The sequence below is a fragment of the Lontra canadensis genome, unplaced genomic scaffold, assembly GCF_010015895.1.
Source record: "Lontra canadensis isolate GAN:19392208 unplaced genomic scaffold, GSC_riverotter_1.0 scaffold114, whole genome shotgun sequence".
NCBI classification, from domain to species: domain Eukaryota; kingdom Metazoa; phylum Chordata; class Mammalia; order Carnivora; family Mustelidae; genus Lontra; species Lontra canadensis.
The window spans coordinates 3,586,830-3,600,217 of record NW_022631108.1 but is presented as its reverse complement, the minus strand read 5'-3'; the positions used below and the strand labels follow the sequence as shown (position 1 = coordinate 3,600,217).

The following is a 13,388-nucleotide window of genomic DNA, read 5'->3' as shown; positions in this document are numbered from 1 at the left end:
CACTCTTCTTGTGCTCTCTCTCTCTTTCTGTCTCTCAAATAAATAAATACATAAATAAATAAACAAAATCTTAAAGAAAAAGAATGCTTCATTGGAGACAATGTAAACTTGAAGGATGACAAGTGTTTTTTTTTGACATTGTTTTCAATACTCCACTGTGATTATACTTTTTTTTAAGATTTTATTTATTTGACAGAGAAAGAGATCACAAGTAGGCTGAGAGGAAAGCAGAGAGAGAGGGGAAAGTAGGCTCCCTGCTGAGCAGAGAGCCCGATGTGGGACTTGATCCCAGGACCCTGAGTCCATGACATGAGCTGAAGGCAGAGGCTTAACCCACTGAGCCACCAGGCGCCCCTCCACTGTGATTATTCTGAGCACGTAATAAAACTATAAAATTATATTAAACAATTGAATTAAATGTTAATTTCTTTCTCTTATTGAATATCTGTGTCATGAATAGCAATGTTTTAAAAAGTATAAGGGAGGTATTATAAGACTCTGAACTGCTGGAGGAATGATTCACTCTTCATGTTGGTAGTATTATGTCATACATTCCCATTTATAATATCAAAATAATTCACCATGATTAATGTTAGGATAGTAAGCCAACGAAAGCAATAGTGATTTGCTACATTATTTGTTATCATTTAAGAATATTTCAATTTAGTACTATTACTTTTCTCATAATTTAAGTGAACTAAATACAATTTTTGAATGAGTAAGTATAAAGAAATGTCCACATAGAATATTGCAAGTAGTATAATCAACTTTTAATAAAGCTCAGTAAAAGATAGTCACCAAACACTTTTTAGCGTTTTCCAGAATCTATTACAAGGCATCCTGTTTTCTCTAGAGTTCTCCATGGCCTATTTTTGAAGACAAAACAATGGAATAGCTCTTTGTGCTACTCTAGTGTGTGTAGCAAAATTTAGAATTTTAAAAAGGAAATTTAGAAATTGCATTCAAATTATTTTTTCTTTTTTTTTAATTTTCTTCTTTCACACCTTTTAAAACATGTATTACTCATTTAAAATTACTATTATACTATTTAGAAACTTTAGGAACACATAAATTATGTTTCTAAAAAGACTGAATTTATTTTAAAGCATTGTGTCAAGTTTGAATTTCAGTAAACAAAGCTATATCTTCATTATATGTTGATTTTGGCAAAGAGCACAGACTTGAATATATCAAATGATATGATAAAGTAATTTAAATTAAAAGGTTTTTTTTAAAGTTTTAGTATGGAATTAAAGTATAATATGTATATCTTCTGGGTAAGTAATTTAAGCCATAATGTTTCTTGTTTTCTTAGAAGTTTTCATGATTAAAATTTTAAAAATGGAAATTTTTAATCTAATACTTGTGCTATTCACTGGAATAGAAGCATAGAAAATATTCTCTCTTCTTAGATTAATAATTTCATGCAATATATGCCTAAGCTGAAAAAACATATCAAATATCTAAGAAGTAGTGGCATTCGTGATCACAAGTTATTTTAAAAGGGGGAAATGCTAAGAATTTTTTAGCAAAGATCCTACAAAAACCAGTCTTGGGCACTGAATGCTGTGACCTATCTTATAGTAGTTAATTAAAATTCTGAGCTCTTTGCAAAAGGTTGCCTTTTTAAACTTGCATGCTATCATACATTCCTAACATATATACACATGTTTCACTGGGCAAGCAACTTAGAAACATGATCACATTATAGCTGTGCAGTTAAGCAGGGAACTTGTTAACTGAATGCATCTATTTTTTGTAGGAGGTCATCTGTTCTAATCACTGAAATATACAATGAAAGGCTACATTTAGAAGCCTAGAAAACCTGTGATTTACTACATACAGTTTCAATTACAAAATAATAGGAATGTTATAATTACCATAAGAAATTACAATGTCTAACATATCATGAATATTACCTGCAGCTACCTTTCAATCACAAAAACATCACATCAAAAGGGTACATATTTTTATTAACTAAAATTAATGAGGCAATTTGGGAACAAGAGATGGATTCTTTCTTTCACTCTGTATTTTAAATTCCTCAACATAAAGCTTCAGAAATACTTAAGCTGCAATGATAATACCACGAAAAAGGACAGGTCTTCACTTTTTAAAGTAACTGAAGTACATAAAATGCCTTGGAAGATAACAATACTATTGCATGAAATCTAAAATTTTTATGCACACTTCCCATTATCTTCATCATAATATTCATATTTTAGTTATGTATTCGTTATGATTGTTTGCATGTGAAAAACCAACTAATCTATTATCTCAACATTAAGCTGATTTCTCTTGAAGCCAAGATGATTTTAAAAGCAATAGAGACTCCTTTTTCAGGATGCTTAAGGCCAAATGTTTAAGGTTCATGCTTGCTGCTTTGCCTGAGCTTCTGCTTCCTGAAATGAAAAACAAACAAAACAGATATATTTAAATATCACAGAGTGGACATCTATGTACATTTTGGACAAATTATATTAACTCAAATTATTAAGAATATTCAAAAGCTGGGGTGCCTAGGTGGCTCAGTCTGTTGAGCATCCGACTCTTGGCTTCTGCTCAGGTCATGGCCTCAGGGTCCTGGTATCTAGCAAGTCCTCTGGCTGGCTCTGCTCTCAGTGGAAAGTCTGTTTCTTTCCCTCCACCCCCTCATGTGTGCTCTTTCTCGATCTCTCTCAAACATAAATAGATTTTTTAAAACAGAATATATTTTTTGAGGTTAGATTAGATTATATATTTCAGTGAGTTGCCTTGTTCACATAATAAAAAATAGGAATCATCTTTTCATGACAGAGGAGAGATACACACAGACACACACACACACATATGTGTGTGTGTGTGTGTGTGTGTGTGTGTATCATGCACCACCAGGGTTACCTATTAAAACAGAATATTCAAAAACAAAAACAAAAAACAAAAACAAAAATGGCTTCTGGAGAAGACTGCCTTGCCTAAAAATTCTTAGTAGAAAAACTATAAAGGGTGCCTGGGTGGCTCAGTTGTCTGCCTTTGGCTCACGTCATGGTCCCACGGTCCTGGGATCCAGCCCTGCATCAGGCTCCCTGACCAATGGGGACTCTGGTTCTCTCTCTCCCTCTCCCTCTGTGTGTATGCTCTCTCTCAAATAAATAAAAATCTTTAAAAAAGGAAAAACCATAAAGTAGAAATTTCTGTTTAGAAGCAGCTATAATAGAGGACTGCCTAATCATTACTAATTGTTTGAAATCATTCCATAAAGGCAAATGATTTACAAGTATAGTTCATATTTTATTTGGAAGTAGATGATTTCTTTTCTGTATGATTTTTCACCAAAATTGGCTGTTCAAAAACATTGTCACCTAAGGTTTACAGTAAATTGTTTTGTTCAATTAAGGTTGAAATTACTTGGAAAATATGCTATTTGTTAAAATATTGTTGCTTTTAAATTTTACAACTGTAGGCAGGTAAAGAGGTCAAGTTGTTATTCTTCTCCTCTGGGCAATTAGTATCTCTACCATAGGAACTCTGACCTATTGATGTGCTCTGGCACCTACCATAGTACTTGACAAAATACACTGCAGGAAAAGTTTGTGGAACTAAAGATGGGTGGTAAATGTGACTTTGGTGAAAGATACTTCAGAGTTAGATTGTAGAAATCATGTATACTAGACAATATCATTCTAAACATGTGCCATAAGTTGAATACTTGATAGTCTCAGGAGGAGTGGGGACGGTTGAATACTCCAAAATGGGCATCTGATACTATGCCCAGAAAAAGGGGAAAAAGAAAAAAAATATGCTAGATTTTTACAAAACAAAAATGGAGAAATGAAAGAAAGAAGGACACTAGAGAAGACACTGAAATTAATGTTTAATACATCTTTACAAAACAGATAAAAAGTACTACTAACTCACCTTCCAAGACCCTTCAAAAAAAAAAAAAAGCGGCCCTAAGCTCTTTTAAAATGTCAAACTCTGTGTTTGGCTGTCAAAATGAATATATCTTAGACCCACATTATACATTTTGTTTTCATTTTATGAAATTAAATTCCAAGAATTTCCTCCTACAGAGAATGAATTTTACACCAAGATCCCTCAAAGTCCTAGCACATATAGTTAGGGAAGTATTTATACAAAAATGTAAATATGTTCTAATGTGAAATCCTTTTTCTTTTACACATCCAATGCCCTGAGTAACTAGTATTTTGGAAACAGCCTAATTCCCTAAAATCACATCCTATCAATCTTTGCTGTAATCTGGCATAAATACTTTAGTTCTCAGTTATCCCTTTTAATGGAAGAAATTATTAGCACAAATATCCAAAACAAAAAGACAATTCAAAGTTCTTTATGGTTTATCTTTTTAATACATCATCTTTAAATTATTTCGTTTTCTTTTTTTAAAGATTTTTTAAAATTTATTATTTGACAGACAGAGATCACAAGTAGGCAGAGAGAGAGGAGGAAGCAGGCTCCCTGCTGAGCAGAGACCCTGATGCAGGGTTCAATCCCAGGACCCTGGGATCATGACCCGAACTGAAGGCAGAGGCTTTAACCCACTGAGCCACCCAGACACCCCTATTTAGTTTTCTAATTACATTTTATACACCATTTATGTAATTGGGCTGAAATATTTGTTACTACACAGATGTAAGTAGACAATACTTATAGTTCATGGATTATGTAACCAACCAGATAGATTGGAAACAGAGATATGAGGCATCCTCCTCCTCTATTCTTAATATAAACATCATTCTATAAATGCACTGATTTTGAGTCAGATAATCCTGGGTTCAAATTCCAGCTCTGCTACTCAATTATTATGTAACCTTGAACAAATTATTTAAATTATCTGAACATCAATTTCCTCTACTGTAAAAGGCCATTGAGGACACCAAGCTCATAAGTATGATATGAGGATAAAACAAGATGTATGTGAAGTGTCTAGCTCAGTGCTTGGCCCATTGCAGACATCCATCCTTCTTTCCTGCTTTTCTCCACTCCACTTCTTGCCTAATAACTAGCACCAACACCACAGCTAAGTGATATTAATATAAAATTTCTCCTGGAGATGTAGTACAATAGGATGGGCTTAGTGGAAATAAGAATGCTTCAAATCTCACAGCAGAGGGAGATTCCATTGCTCCTCCCTAAAGAAGGGTGGTTCAACCAAAGCTAAGGAGAACATTTCTCTAAACAGCGTTCTCTACTCCATCAACATAACAACAGTTAATGATTTTTCTCTCAACATGACATCACCAAATTTTTACTTTTTAGTATAAATACAATATTTTCTTTCATATCTGAAAATAATCACCTCTACTATAAAGATATGTTGGTGCTAAGGAATAAACTTTTGTATTAATAAAAAAGAGTAATTTGTAAATATCAATATGCACTGTTTTAAATGCATCCAATATACAAAAAAATATAAAAACTGTCTTCCACAGGAGGATTTATTTTATGGAAGTATATTTGTCATAAGGTATTTTTAAATATCAAGTTCTCCACTGCACTGGTTTTGAATAATTCTTAAATATAAAGACAATGTATGTTAATTATTTGGAAAGTGAAGAAAGGAGAAAAATAGTCACATTTAGCTATGGTTAAGTTCAGTCTCCTAACATAATTAGAATATTAATTATACAGTAAAAACAGCTATGTACTGTATTATAGTGTATCTTTATACAAACCCCTTATTTATTTATTAATAATTTTTATTAGCATATAATGTATTATTTGCCCTAGGGGTACAGGTCTGTGAATCGTCAGGCTTACACACTTCATAGCACTCATTATATCACATACCCTCCCCAACGTCCATAACCCGACCACCCTCTCCATACCCCTCCACACCCCCCAGCAACCCTCAGTTTGTTTTGTGAGATTAAGAGTCTCTTATGGTTTGTCTCCCTCCCGATCCCATCTTGTTTCATTTTTTCCTTCCCTACCCCCCAAACCCCTAACTCTGCCTCTCAAATTCCTCTTATCAGGGAGATCATATGATAATTGTCTTTCTCTGATTGACTTATTTCGCTCAGCTCTAGTACCATCCATGTTGTTGCAAATGGCAAGATTTCACTTCTTTTAATGGCTGCATAATATTCCATTGTATATATATACCACATCTTCTTTACCCATTCATCTGTTGATGGACATCTAGGTTCTTTCCATAGCTTGGCTATTGTGGACATTGCTGCTATAAACATTCAGGTGCACGTGCCCCTTCAGATCACTACCTTTGTATCTTTAGGGTAAATACCCAGTAGTGCGATTGCTGGGTCATATGGTAACTCTATTTTCAACTGTTTATAAACTAATTTTTAAATTTTTTATTTCTTTAAATATTTTTAAATGATTTTGTTTATGTATTTGACACATAGAGAGAGAGAGAGAAAGAGAGAAAGAGAGCACAAGCAGGGAGAGCTGCAGGCAGAGGGAGAGGAAGAAGCAGGATCTCTGTTGAGCAAGGAGCCCAATGTGGGGCTTGATCCCAGGACCCTGAGATCATGACCTGAGCTGAAGGCAGTTGCTTAACTGACTGAGCCACCCAGGCATGCCTACAAACACATTTTTTACTGAAAGCACTAGTTCATTCAGTAAATAAATGGATTTTGTTGACCCTATATTTGGATGTTTAATTTTGTTTGCAAAGTTTCAAGATTACATAATGGGTTGGCCTATCTCTAATATCTAATTTCTCCCATTTTTACAATTTATACGACTGCCAATTTTCTTAAGACATAGATCAAATCACATCTTAAAAATGCAGAGATAAACAAATCACATCTTAAAAATGCAGAGATAAACTTATCATTGTCTTCTCCCATTTCCTGCCATGGCTTTTGGATACCTAGAGGATAAAGCTAAAGTACCTAACACAACATTTATAATTTAGTCCAAACTTACCTAGCCAATCTCACATCCTCTATTTAATATGCCCTATTCTGGAGACACACTGCACTACACTCTGCTCCCTGAACATACCATCATTTGAAGCTACATCCCAATGCAGTGGTTCCTATTGCTGCCTCTGTGAAAGACATCTTTGTGTCATTTCAGTATTTTTGAATCCTAACAGCTCAACTGTCATTTCCTTTGTGAAACTTTCCCCAAATTCCTTAGTAATAATTTATTATTATTTCCTCTGGTCGCCTATACTTTATTCAGGGTATACAGAATTTACCATAATATGTGTTGGATTATAATTATTTGCAGATATTTTTGTTGTAGAATTATTGTATACTTTTCCTTCACTAGGTTAAATACACTTTGAAGGTAGTGACCATGCTTCATTCCCTGTATTTGTTCCACCATTAATGTCAAGTTAGTGCTTGGCAGTCAATACTTGCTGAAAGAATAAGTAAATGAATTACTCATAATTTTAATTGAAAGAGAGGGAGTAATGAGTCACAGAAAATAGATGATCTCTCATACTTCCTCTTATCTGCACTGAAATCAATGATTTAAATTGGATTTTCCTAACTTGATTAAACAAAAATATTTTACCTAACATTTCTTACAACTCAAATTATACAAAGCCTAAAATAAGACATTTTATCCATGGGAAAAGAAATTTCAGCAAGGAATCAGAATTTCACAGTGAGTCAGAAAACAATGCTAGTAAATGTTCTCTGCTGAAAACATGAGCAATAACAGACTCTCAAAATTGAAGGAGCTGGAGTTCAAAGAATGTTTAACATAAAATTAGTTGCTAAGAACAAAACATAAAGTGATAGAACAGGGACATACATTTTGGTTAAGCCAGCCTGTACAGAAAAGACCTATGGTGAAAGGCAAAGAAATATTTAATGCCCATAGCTTTAAGACATTTTATTAAATAGGCAATCTAATTTTTTTTATTCTTTTCTTTATATGGTCTCACTTGGAAACATTACCACTTGAAAAATTAATTTGTTGTTGGCAGGGAGAAAGCCCCAAATTTAGCCAGCAATTTAGTGACCAATTTTGAAACTCAAATGCTTTTAGTTAAAGCATTTGCTTTCACACAAAGACAATAGATGCTGCCAAGAAGATTACTATGAACGAAGATCAGTTCTGCTGATGTAAAACCATGCATGACAGCTAAAATAATTGAGTCTTTAAAATTGGTAGTCACTTATGAATGGGTCAATGATAAATTTGCTGCTTTGGATAACCCAATGAGGAAATCACTCCACCTACCTCCTACTCATATACTTTACATATTTGATTATGCACATCTGTTTGCCATACCTGGGATTAAGTGCATGCAGAGAAGGAATATTTCCTTTCAGCCATGTTACACTGCTTCTAGCTTAACCTGAATACTTAATAAAGGTAGAACTCTCACTGACTAAAAAACCCAGCAGCAATAAAATGGCTTATAAAGGAGGGGGAAAAAAAAAGAATCATACCTTTGAACCAGGTGGGGCTGTCAATCCTAAAAAGGCATACACTGCATTATTTTCTCTGGCTTCAAAGAAGGCATCATAGTCCTTAATGAAAAGAAGGCAAGAAGAATTAGCAATATACAACCAACAAAGGAAATAAAAGAATAAATTTATTCAAAGTGAACTCACTGGTCAACCTTTTGGGTGGGGCATACAGACTACCTAACTCCCAAAATGCTAGAATTTTAGAAAGAGAAGTGAAAACGCAAGGCATATTAGATCCCATTTAATGTGGGTTAGAATATGTGCTGTTCTGCTGGGCAGAAACTGCAAAATGGCTTATTCCGCATCATATAGCATCTGTCTGAGGCCAAGTAGCTTTCTCCACAGCCCAAAGCAACCACAATTTACCAGTAAGAGGTTGGTTATTTTTGGTAGGGGGGTGTTGTTCCTGCTTTGCATTATTTCCCTTTCATTATTGATTAAGGTAGAGATATCCTCAGAACCTACAGTATACCAGATGTTAGCTAGGCCATGAGAGTAATAAACCTATGCTGTCTTTGGAGGAAAGGAATGAGATTTTCATGAAATATGACCAGAAGAGCAAACAAACCAGTAAGATGTTTCAATTCAGGGATCCAAGAAAAAACCCACATGACTAAATTTGGTTGGGCTTCCCCCTGTCATCCTCTAAGTCACCAAGCATGCTTTAGAAGTAACACAGAGAATTGCCTAAATTTAACTATAAAATGTAATCAATAGCAAATCTACTTACAAAACACAGCCATTGCCTATAGCTGGCCTTAATTTGTTTAATTTAAAACACATAGAATCAAGTTTGATATTTTGGCTAATTTGTTGGAAGTAAAAAGCACTCATAATTTGCTGGTTTCTCTAGAGATTCCCTCACCAATAAATCATCAATTACAGGGTTACATCCTGGCACTTGGAGGATCTGGAGATATAAAGTTTAGATATATGCAGTATTTCTGGTACTTGGAGGATTTCTCAAGCCAGTGATGACCCTAAATTGGAACCTCACCCCAAGAAACATCAGTTTCTCTCTTATTTAGGGATTATTTTAACAAAGTCAGAATTGTTCAGAGCTACTTGAATCTCCCAAGAATTGACTCAAAGCATCTTACTGTGTTCCCTCCATGTTGGCAAAGGAATAAACCCTAAACAGCAGACATTTATGAACAGCCTCCTATGAGCTTACTCTTCAAAAAGTGAAACTAATTGGATCTTGATAATAATTTCATACTGAGACACATGAGACTTATAAACTACTCAAAGTAAACAGACAATATACATCATTTCTACACTCAACCACTTGAAAGGAACCTCAAAATGCTAGTTGTAAGAGTTCAACATTCACAGAAGAGGTATTTCTTACCGCTTGTTCAAAGTAACAGAAATAACTCATGCCAGTCTTTAAATTCATGTGAAAGAAAGGAGGTTTCAACTATACTGAAATCTGATCATTAAGTGCTACTCTAGTTGTCTGTTTCAAGTGTTTTGGGATCAATGTATATTATTATTTTTTGGCCCTGGACTTAGGTTTGTAACTTTGAGAGAAAAGAACATGATCCATTCCTCAATTAAGCCAGATTAATTAATTTATTCTGCAAATATGTACTGAGAACCTACTACATAGCAATCATTTTTGGTGCTAAGAATACAAGATAAACAAAACATGAAGATCTTCGTATCTATACATGGCTCAATCCTAGGGAATGCAAATTTAAAATATTTACAAGGAGTATACAAAACCAATAGTGACATAGTCTGCTTCTTCTATAGGAATTCACTTGAGGAAAAAATAAAAGATATTTTGTTTACAGCTCTGGGATTTCAATAAGATTAATACATAATGTATTCTACCATATATTGGTATCATATTAGTTACTAATCATGAAAAAATGCTCCAGTTCTTCATATACATATCAGAAGCTTTTTCAGAACCAAGATTATCCTTATAAATGTTGTACCTACTATAACAGAGCTTCATCTATGTAGTAGATTGGTTATTTCCAGTCTAGAAATAAGCACCTAAGCCATAGTTCAGTGGTAGGATGTAGTCCTCTACCCTACACCCTGGGACATCTGGCAAAGTCTGGAGATACTTTTGTTTTTTCACAACTGTGAGGGTGTTACTGGTGCTCATAGATGGAAGCTGGGATGCTGCCAAATGTCCTACATTTCACAGGGTAGCGCCCAACAACAAGAATTATCCAACCCAATATGTCAGTTGTGCCAAGGTTGAGAGACCTTGAGATGTTTTAAACAAGGGAATTTGATGTGAAGAATTTATTTACCAAGGAACTGATGAAAGGCAAATAAGAAATAGCAAGGCAACCACCAAGATTAGCAACAGCAAGAAGATGTTACTACAGTTATAGGGCTAAAGGAAGAATTGCAAAAGATGATATTACAGAAACCAGGAGCTGGGATACCTGGTACCACAAAGGAGACACAGCCACTGCCATGGCCACCTCCAGAAGCAGGAAGGAAGTGAATACCTTGGCTTTTCCTCTCTTCTGTCCTCCATTCTTCCAACCAATTCTCCTGTTAATTGGCCAAACCTAATAGGTAGCCAGTCAGCAATAGAGACTGGGAAATATAATTTACTGCGATCGGTACCCCCCCACACCATAATACAGAATGTAGAAAGAAAAGAATGAAAATGAGATCTTTGTATAAATAGGGAAATTACATATACAGTAGTTTAACAGAAAAAGTAAGAGCTTGAGAATAAAACAGATTTAGCTAGTCAGTTAACCTTCTTCTAGGCCTCAATTTTTTCATCCATAATACAGGAATAACAACACCTACCTCATGGGATTAGTATGGGAACTAACTAATAAAATACACATAAAGTATGTAGTATAATAACTGACATATCATATGCTTTCTATGATGGTTATTATATACCCTTCTCTCTAAGAGTCTGTATAGGGAAAAACCTTAATTTTTTTTTTGTTATTAAACTGTTAACTTAGTGCTTGATACACAGAAGGCATTTGATAAAAATTGGATTCTTCTTCCATTAACAAATATTTATTTGGTTGAGTCTCATCTCCTGCCCCTTCCTTTCCAGCTCCCTATTTTTCAGGGATACCTGATTTGTATAATACACTCCATTTCCTTACAGCGTGGCTTCTGAAGGAGAAATAAACCAGGTCAATGGGGTTTCTGAAATGTTACCCTTATAAACTAAAATGTGTTTGTTTTTAAAGCTGAATGAATTAAAATTTCTACTTGAAAAAAAAGTTAAGAATATATGCTGACTTATATTGGACTGGATGGCCTCTGAGGCCTCTTCCAGCTCCTGGGATACAGCATTTACAAAAATTTCAATTATAGAGGCATTGAGGTTTCACTATCTAAATGAATAGCCTAATTGCCTTTTTCTTATCTGCAGAGTACATCATTACACATTGGTACTGTTAGTAACAACAGATGAAATCTTCAGGACCCTCCTTGGAACTAAAAAAAAATTCAATTCACAGAGAAAATATTTTTGTGTCAATAAAATTCTCATTTCCCCATGCTCCCTCCCCTTAATTTTCAGAATTGGCACACATAAAAAGATCCCCACCAAAGGTATCCTTTTACTTCCATGGAAACCTATAAACTAGAATATTTGGATTGCTGGCTCTAATACATTTATTCTCCAGTCATGCTAAGGACTGTCTGAGGACATGTCTGAGGACATAGCAATGCAAACAGTTCTTTACTGGAAATTCCTGTAAGCCTTACAAATACTTTCTGTATTGTCTCACCACATAGCTATGGATTCATAACCACACTCCAATTGTTTGAGGTGTGTGTGATTTTTCCAAACCTCACTTCCAACCAACTCCTGAAGAGAAAAAAAAAATATATTTATACTTGTACTTGCCAAGGGACCCAAAAAGGCCATAAGCTGTTGAATATAAAGTGTTAAATGTTAAATATACAGTGACAGAAGATTAAAGGAAACTACTTTATGGCTTAAATAAAGACTAAAGATGGCATACTTGAAAGCACCAGTCACAAAGCAAAAGCCCATTTTTGTTTCCCTTGTTCCTCAATGAGTTTAACTACCTAACATAACATTTTCTAAAACTTCATTAATAATACCAAAATAAAAGTATTAGTGGCTTCAAGTAGGAAGTAAGATATTACTCTTTTTAAGTTATTTTTAATCCAAATAAGCAGCTGACTTCTCAGAAGCTTCTTCATGGACATAGCAGAAACAACACGATTGCTCTAGATAGAAATAAGATGAAGAAATGGAAAGGCAGGTTGCCTGGTTGGTTTAGTTGATAAAGCATGCAATTTTTGATCTTGGGGTTATGAATTCAATCCACAGATTGGTTGTAGACATTGCTTAAAAATAAAATCATAAAAAAAAAGAAATGGAAAGGTAACTATTCAAGGTCTGTATTTATGCATTTACAGGACATTTTGGGGGGAATGGCTCACCGATTTGCTTCCTAGTAGAAATACCCCAGCTGCCTAGGATGGATGAAGAGATGAACAAGAAAAATGGCTCTATGCAAAATTGGGGGTGGGATGAAAGGGATAGGATGGATTTGAGGTGATCCATTTGATAAAACAAGAGTTGAAATTGGTTTCTTACCCCACGGTACTGGCTTTCATTGAAAATCTGAGGTGGCAGAGGGTATCCTGAGGCTGGTCGATTGTTTTCAGGTACATTTTCTCTCATCCACTTCCGATTCTCTTCATTGGCTGCAATGTCTTTTTCTTCAAATCCTATTTTGTTAGCTTCTAAAAAACCAAGCACATCTTGCTGTTTCTTCTTAATCTAGAACCCAAAGGACAAAGAAACTATGTTGAACATACAGATTTTGTTTTTATTTTTCAATTTTTTTATTATGTTATCATCCATGTCCTTGCAAATGTCAAGAAGGTTTTTTTTTTTTGCTTTTTTTATAGCTGAGTAATGTTCATTTATTTATAGAATCACACTTTTATCCATTTATCTAACAGTGTGCACTTGGGCTGCTTTCATAATTTGGCTATTGT

At 34.5% G+C, this 13,388-nt stretch overlaps 1 protein-coding gene across 3 annotated transcripts in view; it reads right to left on the bottom strand.

Moving 5' to 3' along the window:
• Nucleotides 1–986: 986 nt before the first annotated feature.
• The window catches only part of SH3BGRL (SH3 domain binding glutamate rich protein like), a 111,040-nt gene continuing 98,638 nt past the window's right edge, over nt 987–13,388 (bottom strand). For 2 of the 3 annotated variants that reach the window (XM_032840610.1, XM_032840612.1), the window contains 3 exons: nt 12,982–13,167; nt 8,379–8,459; nt 987–2,402 (listed from right to left, as the gene is read on the bottom strand). In XM_032840610.1, the coding sequence (XP_032696501.1) occupies nt 2,370–2,402; nt 8,379–8,459; nt 12,982–13,167 (300 nt within the window). In that variant the 3' untranslated portion in view covers nt 987–2,369. The remainder of the gene's footprint in view (nt 2,403–8,378; nt 8,460–12,981; nt 13,168–13,388) is intronic. The other variant, XM_032840611.1, reaches the window with a different exon arrangement.